General features: G+C 41.4%; 1 protein-coding gene, 1 long non-coding RNA gene, 1 other non-coding gene and 1 pseudogene across 4 annotated transcripts in view; 2 read left to right on the forward strand and 2 right to left on the reverse strand.

Moving 5' to 3' along the window:
- Window positions 1–17,206, reverse strand: part of LOC127378990 (uncharacterized) — a 182,107-nt gene that overhangs the window by 163,194 nt on the left and 1,707 nt on the right. Inside the window, exon 2 of the long non-coding RNA XR_007888245.1 lies at window positions 16,101–16,181. This is a non-coding gene — a long non-coding RNA (uncharacterized LOC127378990). The remainder of the gene's footprint in view (window positions 1–16,100; window positions 16,182–17,206) is intronic.
- LOC127378985 (protein downstream neighbor of son homolog) lies at window positions 956–6,210 on the forward strand. Of its 2 annotated transcripts, none has more exons than XM_051428413.1 (12): window positions 956–1,519; window positions 2,103–2,177; window positions 2,291–2,491; window positions 2,591–2,769; window positions 3,215–3,290; window positions 3,380–3,482; window positions 3,670–3,778; window positions 4,125–4,280; window positions 4,436–4,634; window positions 5,192–5,261; window positions 5,363–5,493; window positions 5,671–6,210. In XM_051428413.1, exons 1-12 carry the CDS (start codon window positions 1,073–1,075, stop codon window positions 5,809–5,811), a joined length of 1,887 nt encoding a protein of 628 aa, XP_051284373.1. In that variant the 5' UTR covers window positions 956–1,072; the 3' UTR covers window positions 5,812–6,210. The 2 variants fall into 2 exon arrangements, with proteins under 2 accessions (XP_051284373.1, XP_051284372.1); XM_051428412.1 differs by having other exon boundaries at window positions 957–1,519; window positions 5,668–6,210.
- On the reverse strand, window positions 6,418–6,529 carry LOC127379003 (uncharacterized; annotated as a pseudogene).
- Window positions 7,048–7,166, forward strand: LOC127378999 (5S ribosomal RNA). Its single transcript, XR_007888255.1, has one exon. It is a non-coding gene; the product is annotated as a 5S ribosomal RNA (ribosomal RNA).

A 17,206-nucleotide genomic window follows, 5' to 3' on the forward strand; every position in this document is an offset into this window, starting at 1 on the left:
AGTTTTGATGCTTATGGCACTTGTTTTCTCTCCTCTGGCCAGCCAACAGATAGGAGAATTGATTTCCTAACAGCAGCCATCATTTGGCGCTTGGCTGAGCTGCAGATGATTGATGAGCCGCAGTAATGACAAACGAGGGAGAAATTAACAGGGAGCCAAAATTTACATAATGTCCTATTAATCACTGTGACAGAGGGACAGAGGTTGTGATCGCAAGGAAAAATCCATGAGAGACAACTCATTTATTTATTTATCTATTTATGTTTTAGATGTACCATAAAACCAAAGGCTCTGTGTGCAGTTGTGTATGGAGTGTGCAATGGTTTGGTACTCCCAGGCGCGCTTTATCACAAACCTAGAACTTGATCCTATATTGTTATCTTAGATGTTTTTTGCGTTGTCTGATCCATTAAAGACATTTTAAGCACTATAAGACAATTAATTAACTAAAATCATCACTTAGCTGCATCATTACTAAGCATAACAGATGGAATTAAGAAAAGTTATTTAAAAAGAGCCTAAACAGGACATTTTAAATCCCGTTGTAAGTTTTTTATTTATTTATTCATAAATAATATATCATAAAATATGAATCGGTTGATTATAAATTATTTTTAAAAATACTTTACTTATAAAAATACTTTAGAAAGAGGATTTAATTTGCTTGTGAGTCATTGTAACACTAAATGTAAGTGCATGCTGAGTTCAAGGGTGTAAAAGGCTTTAACATTTTGTACAGTTACCGTATATTTGAGTTCATGTTTTATAGTAAACCCGATATGTCACTCGTTTTCCAAATATTCAACAAAGACGTGATTTATTTTCGTTGGATTAAGGTTGAGATCAAGTCAAATGCGCGGTCCATTTCCCCTTTAACTCCTAAAATCTAAGAGCAGAACCAAACAGAACTCTATTCTCCCATGAACCCAAAACGCAACGGCCGTACGTCATCACGCTACGCGCCAAATTTGTAAAGTGCGGAAGGCGCAACAGCGAAATTCCAGCCGTTTCAGTGTTTTTAACACACTGTTGTTGAACTTCGACTATTTTTGGTAAACTATCCCTCTTCGGAATGTCTCAGCAGGCAGGTTACTCGCCCAACTTCAAGCGGCCGGCTGAAATTATGCGAATGAGGAGGAAAAGAGCACGAAGCGAAGCCGGTGTCTTCTCTAGTCCGAGCGGCCAGGGTTCAACTGGCAGTCCGGGACCAAGCGACGCATCGCCGGGATGCGTTCGGCCCTTCTCCCCGGGACCGCTTTTCAACACCCAGAATCGGTCGGGAGGTGGCGTAAAACGCAGGAACCCTTTCGCGAATATTGAGAATACTTACAGCCCCAAAAAGAAGTTCCTCATTTATAACGACGACGGAAATGCCGAAGCTGCAGCCCAGACCGAGAAGTCCCCCGAAAAGGAGGGAGAGGAGGACGCGTCAACAAAGAGTGAGGGTCCGGGAGTTTTACCTTTCAGTTCGAGGTTGACTGAGGTCGAAAAACAGGAGCGCCAAAGTATTTCCAACAAGGTAAGGTTATAATATTTACACGTAAAAGTGTCTAATGTTATCCGGGGACCGTTTATTCAGCTTTGAAAAATCAGTTGGTTGCAAACGTCCGAACACACAACCGTTAGCTGACGTTACCGGTAAGCGTACTGACGCAATGCAGAACTCCCTTTAAAAAAGAATTAGATTTAAACCTACGCGACACTGAACACTGCTGCCCCTGTGTGCACTAAAAGTTATTACTTTATTCAAATTATCGCATATTTTTCTAATTTCATGGAGCCGAATTGAACCATACAATTGTTTAAAGCTTTTATAACAATATGTACTTACATCCATTAGCCTTTGTTGATTAAAATATAGCAGTTTATTACATTTCCAAATTTTTTATAAGAGACTGGAATGGAAATGAATTGCCTTGTTTAACATGCTGAACGTTTAAGCTGAGAGTACACAGTTAATAACATACATGTGTAGGGACCAGAGATTTCCCATATCACTGTAGTTGATATGGGGGAAAAAACCTGATGTCTTTGCAAGGCAGATCATAAGTGAATTTAGTTTTACATTTTCATATTGTCCATTTCCACTTTCTCTGCTGTAGAAGTGTCTCACTTTCTCTGAAGATGACTCTCTGTTTGAAGAAGAGGAGGAAGATGTTAAAAGTCCACTGCTGAAGGTTTAATTTTTTCCGTTCTTTTCACATTTTGATTCATCATATGCATTATGTTAATATAATGGTTGTTGTCCTTTCTCCTCTCAACTTTTCAAATATGTATCAAATGTCCCCAGAGTCCTCAGGCCATCGCTCCTGCCTCCATAGCTCCTCCCGTCTGCACAGAGTACCCAGCAGACTGGAGCCTAAAGACTCGCCTCCTCTTCACCTCCCCGCTCTCCCTTTCATGGTCAGAGCACCCCAAAGCCCAGGAGCAAGCTCTTGGGCTCAGCCAGCACTGCAGAGCTCAGTTTAGCCCTCTGCCACACAGTCTACAGGTAGAGTTTTTATTGTTCAAGAAAACTGTGTAGTGTCATGTTTGTTATGAATTTCCCAAAGCCACTCACTCACTCTGAATCCTCGCTGTCCCCCTGAAGGATCCCAAGTCCTGCTCGGAGCTTCGTTGTGCCTTCCAGCAGAGTCTGGCATACTGGCAGCACCCCTCCCTGCCCTGGATCTCTCTGTTCCCCAGGATCAATGCTGAGAGAAGCTTTACTGGGAAGAGCACCCCATGGGCACAAGACACAACACTGCAGCAGAGTCTCATGAGTGAATGGTGAGGCTGGAGATATTAGTTTTAACCACACACTCCAGAGACTTAAAGTCTTCTCTGTAAATCATGTGTCCTAGAAACCAAAATGCTTTATATTTATTTTGTTTCCCCTAGTTTTGTCTACATAGATAGCGGCCTCATTGTCAGTCAATCAAATCGAGCACAACTTTAGATAGTGAATTAGCTTCAGCACATTAAGCAGCATGTAAATGTACCTGTAAATGTCACTTCAGTCCAGTTAGATGCTGCTTTGGTCTTTACTCTTCAATACCACTAACAGCACACTGTCTGACCATGACATGTAAGCTACAGCAAGTAGCAAGTATGTTTACTTTGTCTCTTGTTCTCCTTTCTGATATTTCCCCAAAGACTTTTCTTTTAACAGAAAACATTTTGACTACAAAAAGGGGACTAAAGGCAATATTTTCCCTCTGATTGTATCCTTCAGGTCAGTCAGTGTGTCGTCTCTCTACAGTCTACTGAAGGCCCGACTGTGTCCTTACTTCTATGTCTGCTCCTATCAGGTAGGTGTTTTTGTTTTTATTAAAGTTGATCATGTTAAAATCCATCCAAATTGTCATTTCCAGTTAATCCCCTTCATCTGTTCTGTCAGTTTACAGTGTTGTTCAGGGCAGCAGGTCTCGGGGGCTCCAGCAGCATCTCTGCCTTAATCTCTCCTACGACCAGGGGTCTCAGAGAGGCAATGAAGGCTGAAGGTGAGTTTTAACAGAGATCACTTCTTTCCATAGCACTAATATTACAGCTTGGAGTGAGATAAAGCGAGATGTTTTCAAATCCTGCACCTTACGTTCACAGCAAATGTTGTATGTATTTTTCTCACTGGAATCTGGACCGTCACATTCAATTTTGTCATCTCTTCATTCCTCTTGTGGATCTGTTTAGGTATTGAGTTCAGTCTCCCTCTGGTGGAGGAGAGGCGGAAGAGCAGGGAGCAACATAATCTGACAGTCCACCAAGGAGAGGAGGAAGAGCAGAAGGAGAAAGCGCAGGAGTAAGTGTTTTCCCTCCATTCTCTGTGTCCACTCTATATTTACACTACTACTGGGAGCATGTAATTGTGTGGATTATGGTTCAGTCTGTATTGATGCTGGAAGGCCAACACCAACAGCTCTGTATCAATAAAAAAAAATGTATTTGCGGTTATTGAGTTTGTAGTGCTCGGTTGTCATGATACTTTGGACACACCTCAGTACAATCAAAGATTTCCCAACCCTACTGTCCACCTGTTGTCCCTCGATTTATGCAACATAACGATTAAATAAACTGAACATCATATTTAAGACCTAACCTATAGTAAGGAACATTTATTAGAATTGTTCTGATCATTTTAATTGTAGGAGCTCTGAGCTGAAAGAGGGTGAAGACTGTCAGGCAGGTGATGAAGGAGATAACGGTGGATACAACGATGATGATGAAGACGGCAGCTTCTCCTGGCTGAAGGAGATGGGGGTCCAGGACAAAATCAAGAAACCAGACAACATCCTCATACAACTGTATCCTCCAGCGTCTCTGACACTGAGTGTCTGCGGTCCTGTTTGTGCATCATACTGCTTAACTAGTACTCTTCAATAAGAGCTGTGTGTCCAGTTTAATGTAATATACCAGTAAGAACACTAACCACTTAAAGCTCCTTAACCCACTGGTGTAGTCGTAAGGAGGGCAACGCTGTGTCTCTGGACCACAAGCCGGAGTCTGTGGTGTGCGTGGAGGGATCACACACTTTCACCCTCATCAACTTCCTTATCAACTGTAAGAGTCTGGTGGCTGCGGCGGGCTCGCAGGCCGGATTGCCCCCAACACTGCTGGCTCCTGTCGCTTTCAGAGGAGCTACAATGCACACACTGAAGGTATGGAGACACACACACTAAACACATACACAAGTGGATGACAATGTGGTTTGTCAATGGCTAATGGCGACGAATGGGTGATATCAGAACAGAGAAAGGTCATGTATAATTCCATTATTCCTTGAACATTACTGAATCGAATATACATGGTTATCTTAGCCAGTAACATGTTTTTAGATGGATTTTTTAATTCATTAATGAAACCGTAAACTACATTGGTTTATGCTGTAGATTTCAGAACGTGTTTGAGAAGAGGAAAAAGTGTTAACATTTAGAAAAAACAATGGTGACTGAGGAACTTTAGGCAAACATTTACAGCAGGAAGTATGAGAGTCAAAGTACAGGGCTGGAAACTCACTTTATCACCACCTTCCCAAAACTCACAAAGGGGAACACGAACATTGTTCCACAGCAGCCGCACTGACGAAGCTGCAGGTATCGGCCAATGCTTATTTTTATCTCAGAATGCCGGATAATCAATTCAATTAATCTGTAATCTATAATACACACTGCTGTTACTTTGTCTGCACATGTCTGAGAGTGTGTGTGTTTTTCAGGCCCGCAGTGTGAATGTGAAGAGCCAGGTTGGTTCTACGTACCAGAACATCAGCAGTCTGGAGATCACAGGTACACAGCTGCAGGATCTCATCTTCATCTGAAAAGTCCATATTTAATATTTGTAGAGTTTATTGCAATGATTTATCCCCCCCCCCTCCTCCTTCCTTCAGGACCCATCCTCCCCTCCTCTCTCCACACCGTCACCACCCTCCTTCGATCCGCACAGAAAGGAAACTTCTCAGGGACTCTTTACACACACGCACCAACTGCCGTCATGAACACACCTACCACCAAGGAACAGGTAAGACGGCCCTGTACTTTGTTAATGAAAGGGTCAAAGATAAAGCAGCAAGAATGTGACTGATAATCCAGACAGGACCGATATTAACATCCAATTTTTATTTTTTTGCAGTGTTGTTTTTGTTTGATTCAAAGCCATAAACACGCACTCACTGCAGCTGTCTCTGTGTGTTAGCAGGGTCCCGGTGGGTCTGTGGACCTGTCCGGTTTCGGCCTCCAGCCTGCGTCCATCCAGCAGCTTCAGCAGCCCTCCAGCCTGGGCAAGACTGCTCTGACTCACATCAACATGAACAACTACAGCTACACCTGGAAGAACTGACGGAGGCAAGTGCTGGTGGAGTTTCAGAGTTCACTTTACAAAAGATGATCTTCAGACTGCTTTAACTTCCTGATTTAAAATGCCTTTACAAACAGATTTCATTGCATTGCACTGTATTTTTTTATCTCTCTTTTAAAGCTGTGCTCTTGTAATGAATGGATTGTTCTGAATTATTAGATTTTAATTGTAGATACATGCATGGTTTGATAGCTTGTTTGAAAATGTGTTATAAATACTTTTAATTTGTTTTATTTTGGAGGAAACTGATTTTATTTTCTCCATTGAATTTGTTCAGTTTTATCTTCTATCAAATTAAATTTGGGATTCATTGTCACATGTTTTAAGGTTTTATTCACAGTAATGCTGAAGAAATAAATACGTTCTGTTTGTTTTTAATAATCACAGTATTCAAGTTTCATTTCATGCTTTAACAGACAAATTAAAATGTTTTGATGGTGGCATCAATACACATGACAAGAAAATATTTATAGTACTGTATATTAATAATATGTCAAAGAAGAGGCACTGACATTATTATTTAAAGTTGTCTCCTCCAGTGTAGCAGCAGCAGCAGCGCCCCCTGCTGTCTGTACAGAGAAGTGTAAAAGCTTACAGCACCTGGTATTCCCAGGCGGTCTCCCATCCAAGTACTAACCAGGCCCGACCCTGCTTAGCTTCCGAGATCGGACTGCGTGTTCAGGGTGGTATGGCCGTAAGCGAAGGTTTATATCACAAAGAGGCTATTTAAAGGTGCTGTAATATTATGTAGTCTTATATTTTTATTTGTAGATTGTTTCTAAACAAGATGAATAATTGTACAATAATATAAAATATCCATGATAACACACAGTGCATCTCCCTGTCATTGTTACATTATTATATATCATATTAAAGCATTTATCAACTCTGATGTATTACTATGGAAGCTGTATTTTCATGTTGTAGCTGCTGGAGGTGAAACTGCTTTAATTACTTTATAAACTGTTGAGTAGTTTAATCTGGAAGATATCACATTAAAGTAGTGGAGTAGAAAATACGAGGATTAAACTACAAGTACCTCAAAATTATACTTTAATACAATAACTGAGTAAATGTATTAGACTGTACTCAGTTGTATTGATGTAATCAGAACTTCTTACCCAGAATTTATAGAAATATTCTGATATTTGTTTTTATGTAAATACACTCAGATGTTCATCATCACCTTTAAATATCCTCTTTGTGATATGAATCTTCGCTTACGGCCATACCACCCTGAACACGCCCGATCTCGTCCGATCTCGGAAGCTAAGCAGGGTCGGGCCTGGTTAGTACTTGGATGGGAGACCGCCTGGGAATACCAGGTGCTGTAAGCTTTTACACTTCTCTGTACAGACAGCAGGGGGCGCTGCTGCTACACACCTCATAATACAAAAACACAGAATAAATTTAAATGATCAAAAAATGTAGAAAGAAGTAGCCTAATATAATATTTAAAAAGGTAGGCTACAATTCATTAGGATTTGACACTTTCCAACATAATTATGCTCAGGTGTTTTGAGGTTGTAGGTTCGATCTTGAGTTGGTAACTTTATTTCCAACTTCTCTGTCCAGAAGGAATAAGCTCTAAAAATATTAGTCTCTTAGTTCTTCTGTCGGTGGTACAAACCTTTGTTTGTACAACACCAAAAATAAAGACTAAACACTTAAACACTTGCACCAAGAAGACACCATGGCTCAAACAGTATGCCATTGAATTTTGTTGACTGATGTCCAGAGAAAATACTACAAAGCTCCAGAAAGAAGAGTCACAGTGTCTCTCTCTGTGTGTGTACAGACAAATTATACAATAAGTCACATTTTCAGTACTAAGTTCATATGTATGTACACACACACACACACACACACAGTTGATCCCAGAGTGTGCACAATGCTTGAGTCCATCCCTCAGGACATAGAAACCAGAATATAGATAAATATAGTCAGATGAAAACATGTTTTCCTCTTTGCCCACTTTATTATTCCCAATACCCCCCCAGTGTACCAATGACTCTCCACCAGCGAACAGACTCTCTTCCTGACTTCGCTCCAGTCAGCGAACTGACGCGATGACGCATCCGCGGCGGCTGAAAACGTTCGCGCTCATCCGGATACATGAACCTGCTTCATGGAGACATGAGGAGGACGAGAGGAAGAAGGAGAGAGACTGGAGGAAAAGAAGACGAAGAACTGGAGTTTGTTGTGTGTTATAAGGTCAGTGGGAGGCCGAACGGCCACACAAACAAACAAACAAACAAACAAACACGGGGTCGCTGTGTATGTTGCTAGCGAGCTAACAGCTATGCTAACGTCGGTACAGTTGGTGACTGTAAACAAACAAACAAACAAACAATCGGTCAAATTCACTCGAGTTACACGAGGTGACGATGAGAGATTATTGTGAGAAGGAACATGGTGTTTTAAACTGTTGTTGTTGTTGTTTTCCTGTTGTTATTGTCAGAGGAAATCAACGCCACCTGTTGATGAGCATTCAGTGAAAGCGACAAGCGAACAGCCTCTCGAACAACAAAGACTAACATAGTGGTTGTTTATTGATTGTTGGATATATTGATCGTTTGTACAGGGGCTGTTTGCTCTGTCAATAATTAGTTGTAGTTTTATAATAATGGATTCATTCTGGACCATATGACACAACTACATGTTGCTAGGTAATAAATGAAGAGATCACAACAACGACTGATTATTATTGATTATTGATTGAATTAACTATTGTCTGTTTGTGATACAATTGGCCACAAAGTCTGATTATTATTCCTCTAACTATTTTTAGATTTCAGAAATCAAAATAGGACATAATTTAGTCTTTCCTAAAAACAAAGAAACTGTCATACAAGTCACCATTAACTGTCAACATGAATCATCTTCTTGTCTTAAATGAGTTCCTGAAGTTTGAGCTGTGTTTTTACCTAAGATGGTTACTTTATTATCCAGCATTATTATTTACATTTTAACAGCATTGTTCTGTCTTTGATACTTTTAAAACCCTCGTTTGATTTTTTAAAGATACAGATTAAAATGTGCTGTACATCTTTCAGCATTTGTTGCTGTGGTTGGAAATTATTATTTCGACAAGAAAATTATATTTTTTTAGTCACCCAAATGACTTAACATCAAATGTCTATATGTCTATGTCCAATTTATGTTTTTACAATCTTAGGTACCTTTCTAGCTACCTTATTTTTATTATTATTATTATTATTATTATTATATATTTTCTAATTGAGGTAGTGGCTCAGTATTGGGATATGGATTTGAATCCCATCCTAATCAATTCAGGTTTTAATACTGGATTTTGACAAGAAGAAATAATAACACAATACCTTTTGGTTCGCTACATTGTCTGACAATCTTATATTAAACAATGTGTGGTGTTGCAGTTCTCCCCCCCCCCCCCTAGAGGGGAGCTCTTTATAAAAAAAAACACTATTAAATAATTATATATTAATTTTTAAAAAGTATTAAAAAAAATAAAAAAAAAAAATAAATAAATTTTTTTTTTTTTTTTGACATGCAGAAGATTAATAAGAATATATAATATAAAATAATAAAAACACGTGTTTGGGTTTCTCATGTTACTTAGGTAAGTTCAGAATAAAAACAAACAAACAAGGACATCTTGTTTTCTCGGGTGAAGGATTGCGAAGGAATTATCTATAAATGAAGCTTTTAAAAACATGCCAGTAGAGATGTCAGCATTTGGTTCACTTCAAGAAAATAACCTGTAAAGTAAAATTCTAATTAGATCAAAGACCAAGAATCAGGGACAAAGAGTCTTTTTTTTTTAAGTAGGATTGGTAGAAATGATAAAAATACATATTCACACAGTTTTTTAAAAAGTTTTGGTTTTCAAATCACTTTACACAAATGGTTGCAGTTATTGAATTACACTTTGGGTTCATTGTACTTTTAATATAATATGAAATATCTTAAATATGTCACCTAACTTTGACGCTTTGGATGCTGTCACTTGACAGCAATGTGTAATATTAGTGTCATGCCATTCTTCCTATTTTTTTATTATAGGATTTGGGATAAGTAAAAAATATGTCAATGTGTGCACCATGGTTCAACTGGAAGTCAATGCAACTCAAAACTCATAGGTCGGGACCCTAACTAGGGGTCACCAAAGCTTCACAGGGTGTCGCCGGGCCTTCTTGACTTTAACAGGTTCTAGAAAACGTAAAGAATATACACAGTAGGGAGTTACTGAGTTCACTATGTGGGTTCATTGTACAGTTTGGAACATAATATGAAAAATCCATCAAATATGTCAACTAAGCAGGGTCGTCAGTTTATTAAATGACAGAAAAGGGGTCCCTGATGGGGGAACCACAGCTTTACTACAGTAACAGCTGTGTATTGGCATCAGGAGAATAGTTACATTAGCTAAATATGGCTATATTGCTATATATTAGTATTAGCATCTTGAGATTCTTTCTACATTTTTAAAACCTTTTGTTGAATTTTAAAGAGTACAGCTGGATAATGTCCGACGTGGCTCCCCGTCTGTACTGATCACCTGCACTCTCTCTCCTGCCTCCAGGGTGTGCGGGCGAGTCGCGGGACACGGACACCACCACAGAAACACTTCAGTCTTTCCGGTCGTCACTTCCAGAGAGAGTGAGTGAATATTGTGTTATTTCTGTGTGACTGCAGAATGATGGATTAGAAATGAAGCTCTTTGCTTCAGAATGCCCTAGTTAGTTTATGGCTGTATTATAGCATCATGTGTGAAGTGTTTTTACTTGTTCATTTCTTGCACAGTTAATGGTTTGGAGCTCATGTATGTTGCCCTTGAAGCTCAGATTGTGTCTTTTAGTGCAGATAATGTGTGCATCAGGTTGTAGGCAGTGTTCATTCTGACTGCACTCACTAAACTAGCTGGACCACATGTTCACCTGAGCCATGCAGCATCTCCACAGGGTTGGAGGCCTTTGTTTGGCTGGTGGGTTAAAGGACCCAGAGATTGATTGATAGATTGTCTTTGTAATATTGACCACACAACTCATTTACATTGAATAAAACAAACAAACAAACAATAGCATTTAGCACTGCCTCCTGATTACGGTCTGATTGAACTCCAAGTGAGCAGCAAACATACATTGTCTGCATCATAAAGAATAACAGCGCATGTACTGTACACTTAACGTGCTCTGCTTTGGTTCCTCGGAGCTCCGGCTGCGGTTTGTGACAGTCTCAACTTGTTTTAACCAACTCCTCTGACGCAGGACCAGGCTGTTTGGCAGAGAACATAGTCTGTCTTCACCTCTTTGAAATTTACATCTTAGATAAAAATCACTATTAAATTTTAAATTTGCTTGTTTTCACAGAAATTAAAGAAAGGAATTCTGCAGCCAGCCACAGACCGCGGACCCTGAGGCTCCCCTGACCCAAAACCCGCCAGCCACGGCCCCCGGACAATCAGACGCTGCTGTAACCATCTTGCACCGTGCTGCTGCGGTATGTGTCTTACATTACTCCTGTATAGTCTAACACACATTTAAGTCATCCTAATGTGCTTTTTGTAGACACTGTAGGCCTTTTGACGGGAGCGGGAATTTTTAAAACGGCTACCGCGGCACGTCGTCTTCTCGGCCGAGGGATCGCGAAGGCCACGATTATGAATATAAACGGAGCTCAACTTCTTTCATCTCACTCTTTACTGTATTCTTCGCTACAGCGGTTCCCAACCTGGAGCCCGGGACCCCCACTAGGGGTCGCCAAAGCTTCACAGGGTGTCGCAACTTAAACAGGTGCTAGAAAAGTATACACTTTTATTGTGGGTTTATTGTAGTTTTAATTCTAATATGAAATACCCATCAAATATGTCCCCAAGCAGGGGTCGTCACTTTACTAAATTATATATATCATAATGTGTCTATATTGCCGTATATGAGTAGCATGTCCTATCTGGCTCCATGTCTGTACTAATCACCTGCTCTCTCTCTCTCTCTCTCTCTCTCTCTCTCTCTCCTGCCTCCAGGGTGTGTAGAAGACTTCATTTTGGAGGGGAGGGGCCACCCGATTGTTCTGATGTGTGTTGCCAGTGTAAATGCTCAATAAAATTATTTTAAAATCCATAACCCCCTGCTTCCATCTCTCCGGGAGGAGACACGGCCCCCTCCATTCCCTCTGCAGCAGGATGAGACTCCAGGAACCCAGCACCCAAAGTGCTGCCAGTAGTTTTTAATTCAGATTCAGATTATCTGATTAGTTGTTTTTTTTTTTTTTTTTTGGTTCTGCATCCCAATGACAGGAAACATTTTTTTTTAATTTTTTGTTTTAACAACATCCATCACCTTAGAGTTTTCAAATTCCCCATATATCTTAATCTCCTGTTTTCGAATACACAATTTCTAAGATCTAGATTGGACCCCAGTATTGGGATAATCCAAATGGCTGCTGTGTGTGGGCAAGGATTCAGTGACAAATGGTCGATTCTGACCACTGCAGTAGCTGCGTATGCCACTAGGGGAGCTCTGACGTCATCAATTTCTTGCCGAAAATGCACTTGTGGCGGCGTCCGCCAACCTCCCCCTCCCACAATTACATAAAAAGCTTCAAACATTTGAGCAAAATTTCAGCCGCTCGTGGCTCTGTGTCTGATAACCCCCTTCTTTGATCTCTCCGGAGCATCGGGAGGGGACAAGGCCCCCTCCCTCACCCACCGCCGTGGGATCGATAGTCCAGGAACCGGCCGGGTGGTATTCGAACCAGCGGTTCCTCCACTGGCCGACCCTACGGTCACGAGACGAAGCCACCACGCCACCGAGCCCCCTTCGCACTAGAGCCTGCTCTCTGGGCGCTTTTATTTCTTCACTTTGGGGCGCTGGACTTTAAAATTCACTGAGCCTCATAAGGGAATCGACCCCATGTCCTCAGAAGTGTCCATTGACCTACTAACACACTGAGCTATGTGTACGCAGACGCTTCTTCCTTGTTTCTTAGGGGCCTTCAGTCTTCTTCTTGGTGTTGAATTTCAAAATTCACGACGTCAAAGGTTTGAACCCGCAACCTCCGAACTTCCACAAAGCCGTCTAACACCTTGAGCTGTTTGATCTGAGACGCCGGAGAGTTTTTTTTACTGTTTCCTTCGGACAACCGACTTCAAAATTCACATATTCTGGTAAACATGCAAAACACAACCTCGCAACTTCCTGACAGTCCATCAGCACCGCGAGGTATCTGACCCGAGACAGTTTCTTCTTGGTGTTTGATTTCAAAACTCTCAAATTCAACCGGGCATTGAACCCACAACCTCAGAGCTTCTAATCACTTACTTAACACCTTGAGCTATTGGATTGGACACTGGAACCTTTTTTTTTTATATTTGACCTTTTCTTCTAGATTGTTCAACTTCAAACTTCAGTTCATTCAAAAATGAATGAGGCTTGAACCCTCGACCTCTTTCCGGAGGCCTGGGGGGGGACACGGCCCCCTCCTCTCCCTCTGCAGCGGGGTGTGACTCCAGGAACCCAGCACCGAGCGAGACTCGAACCAGACGCTTCTGCCTTCTGGCCGTGACCGTCCACACCGCCAAATATAAAAAAAAAAAAAAAGGTTCCAGTGTCCAATCCAATAGCTCAAGGTGTTAAGTAAGTGATTAGAAGCTCTGAGGTTGTGGGTTCAATGCCCGGTTGAATTTGAGAGTTTTGAAATCAAACCCCAAGAAGAAACTGTCTCGGGTCAGATACCTCGCGGTGCTGATGGACTGTCAGGAAGTTGCGAGGTTGTGGTTTGCATGTTTACCAGAATATGTGAATTTTGAAGTCGGTTGTCCGAAGGAAACAGTAAAAAAAAACTCTCCGGCGTCTCAGATCAAACAGCTCAAGGTGTTAGACGGCTTTGTGGAAGTTCGGAGGTTGCGGGTTCAAACCTTTGACGTCGTGAATTTTGAAATTCAACACCAAGAAGAAGACTGAAGGCCCCTAAGAAACAAGGAAGAAGCGTCTGCGTACACATAGCGCAGTGTGTTAGTAGGTCAATGGACACTTCTGAGGACATGGGGTCGATTCCCTTATGAGGCTCAGTGAATTTTAAAGTCCAGCGCCCCAAAGTGAAGAAATAAAAGCGCCCAGAGAGCAGGTTCTAGTGCGAAGGGGGCTCGGTGGCGTGGTGGCTTCGTCTCGTGACCGTAGGGTCGGCCAGTGGAGGAACCGCTGGTTCGAATACCACCCGGCCGGTTCCTGGACTATCGATCCCACGGCGGTGGGTGAGGGAGGGGGCCTTGTCCCCTCCCGATGCTCCGGAGAGATCAAAGAAGGGGGTTATCGGACACAGAGCCACGAGCGGCTGAAATTTTGCTCAAATGTTTGAAGCTTTTTATGTGATCATGGTAGGGGGAGGTTGGCGGACGCCGCCACAAGTGCATTTTCGGCAAGAAATTGATGACGTCAGAGCTCCCCTAGTGGCATACGCAGCTACTGCAGTGGTCAGAATCGACCATTTGTCACTGAATCCTTGCCCACACACAGCAGCCATTTGGATTATCCCAATACTGGGGTCCAATCTAGATCTTAGAAATTGTGTATTCGAAAACAGGAGATTAAGATATATGGGGAATTTGAAAACTCTAAGGTGATGGATGTTGTTAAAACAAAAAATAAAAAAATGTTTCCTGTCATTGGGATGCAGAACCAAAAAAAAAAAAAAAAACAACTAATCAGATAATCTGAATCTGAATTAAAAACTACTGGCAGCACTTTGGGTGCTGGGTTCCTGGAGTCTCATCCTGCTGCAGAAGGAATGGAGGGGGCCGTGTCTCCTCCCGGAGAGATGGAAGCAGGGGGTTATGGATTTTAAAATAATTTTATTGAGCATTTACACTGGCAACACACATCAGAACAATCGGGTGGCCCCTCCCCTCCAAAATGAAGTCTTCTACACACCCTGGAGGCAGGAGAGAGAGAGAGAGAGAGAGAGAGAGAGAGAGAGCAGGTGATTAGTACAGACATGGAGCCAGATAGGACATGCTACTCATATATGGCAATATAGACACATTATGATATATATAATTTAGTAAAGTGACGACCCCTGCTTGGGGACATATTTGATGGGTATTTCATATTAGAATTAAAACTACAATAAACCCACAATAAAAGTGTATACTTTTCTAGCACCTGTTTAAGTTGCGACACCCTGTGAAGCTTTGGCGACCCCTAGTGGGGGTCCCGGGCTCCAGGTTGGGAACCGCTGTAGCGAAGAATACAGTAAAGAGTGAGATGAAAGAAGTTGAGCTCCATTTATATTCATAATCGTGGCCTTCGCGATCCCTCGGCCGAGAAGACGACGTGCTGCGGTAGCCGTTTTAAAAATTCCCGCTCCCGTCAAAAAGGCCTACAGTGTCTACAAAAAGCACATTAGGATGACTTAAATGTGTGTTAGACTATACAGGAGTAATGTAAGACACATACCGCAGCAGCACGGTGCAAGATGGTTACAGCAGCGTCTGATTGTCCGGGGGCCGTGGCTGGCGGGTTTTGGGTCAGGGGAGCCTCAGGGTCCGCGGTCTGTGGCTGGCTGCAGAATTCCTTTCTTTAATTTCTGTGAAAACAAGCAAATTTAAAATTTAATAGTGATTTTTATCTAAGATGTAAATTTCAAAGAGGTGAAGACAGACTATGTTCTCTGCCAAATAGCCTGGTCCTGCGTCAGAGGAGTTTGTTAAAACAAGTTGAGACTGTCACAAACCGCAGCCGGAGCTCCGAGGAACCAAAGCAGAGCACGTTAAGTGTACGGTACATGCGCTGTTATTCTTTATGATGCAGACAATGTATGTTTGCTGCTCACTTGGAGTTCAATCAGACCGTAATTAGGAGGCAGTGCTAAATGCTATTGTTTGTTTGTTTGTTTTATTCAATGTAAATGAGTTGTGTGGTCAATATTACAAAGACAATCTATCAATCAATCTCTGGGTCCTTTAACCCACCAGCCAAACAAAGGCCTCCAACCCTGTGGAGATGCTGCATGGCTCAGCTGAACATGTGGTCCAGCTAGTTTAGTTAGTGCAGTCAGAATGAACACTGCCTACAACCTGATGCACACATTATCTGCACTAATAGGACACAATCTGAGCTTCAAGGGCAACATACATGAGCTCCAAACCATTAACTGTGCAAGAAATGAACAAGTAAAAACACTTCACACATGATGCTATAATACAGCCATAAACTAACTAGGGCATTCTGAAGCAAAGAGCTTCATTTCTAATCCATCATTCTGCAGTCACACAGAAATAACACAATATTCACTCACTCTCTCTGGAAGTGGCGACTGGAAAGACTGAAGTGTTTCTGTGGTGGTGTCCGTGTCCCGCGACTCGCCGGCACACCCTGGAGGCAGGAGAGAGAGTGCAGGTGATCAGTACAGACGGGGAGCCACGTCGGACATTATCCAGCTGTACTCTTTATAATTCAACAAAAGGTTTTAAAAATGTAGAAAGAATCTCAAGATGCTAATACTAATATATAGCAATATAGCCATATTTAGCTAATGTAACTATTCTCCTGATGCCAATACACAGCTGTTACTGTAGTAAAGCTGTGGTTCCCCCATCAGGGACCCCTTTTCTATCATTTAATAAACTGACGACCCTGCTTAGTTGACATATTTGATGGATTTTTCATATTATGTTCCAAACTGTACAATGAACCCACATAGTGAACTCAGTAACTCCCTACTGTGTATATTCTTTACGTTTTCTAGCACCTGTTAAAGTCAAGAAGGCCCGGCGACACCCTGTGAAGCTTTGGTGACCCCTAGTTAGGGTCCCGACCTATGAGTTTTGAGTTGCATTGACTTCCAGTTGAACCATGGTGCACACATGGTGGACCTGAAATATATTTATATTTATCTTATCCTTCAAATCCTATAATAAAAAAAAACGTAGGAAGAATGGCATGACACTAATATTACTACATTGCTGTCAAGTGACAGCATCTCAAAGCAGTGGCAAAGTTTAGGTGACATATTTTATAGATATTTCATATTATATTAAAAGTGTACAATGAACCCAAAGTGTGAATTCAGTAACTGCAAGAAGTTTGTATTAAGTGATTTGGAACAGATTATTTCCTATTTAGGAAACTTTTTATACAATTATCTGTGTGTAATATGTATTTTTATCATTTCTACCAATCCTACTTAAAAAAGAAAAAAGACTGCTTTCTTGTCCCTGATTCTTGGTCTTTGATCTATTAGACAATTTACTTTACAGGTTATTTTCTTGAAGTGAACCAAATGCTGAGAATTCGATCTACTGTGTATGTTTTTAAAAGCTTCATTTATAAGGTTCATTCCATTCACAATCCTTCAGCCGAGAAGACAAGATGCTCCTTGTTTGTTTGTTTTTATTCTG

This window comes from Dicentrarchus labrax, unplaced genomic scaffold, assembly GCF_905237075.1.
Source record: "Dicentrarchus labrax unplaced genomic scaffold, dlabrax2021, whole genome shotgun sequence".
Classification (NCBI taxonomy): Eukaryota; Metazoa; Chordata; class Actinopteri; family Moronidae; genus Dicentrarchus; species Dicentrarchus labrax.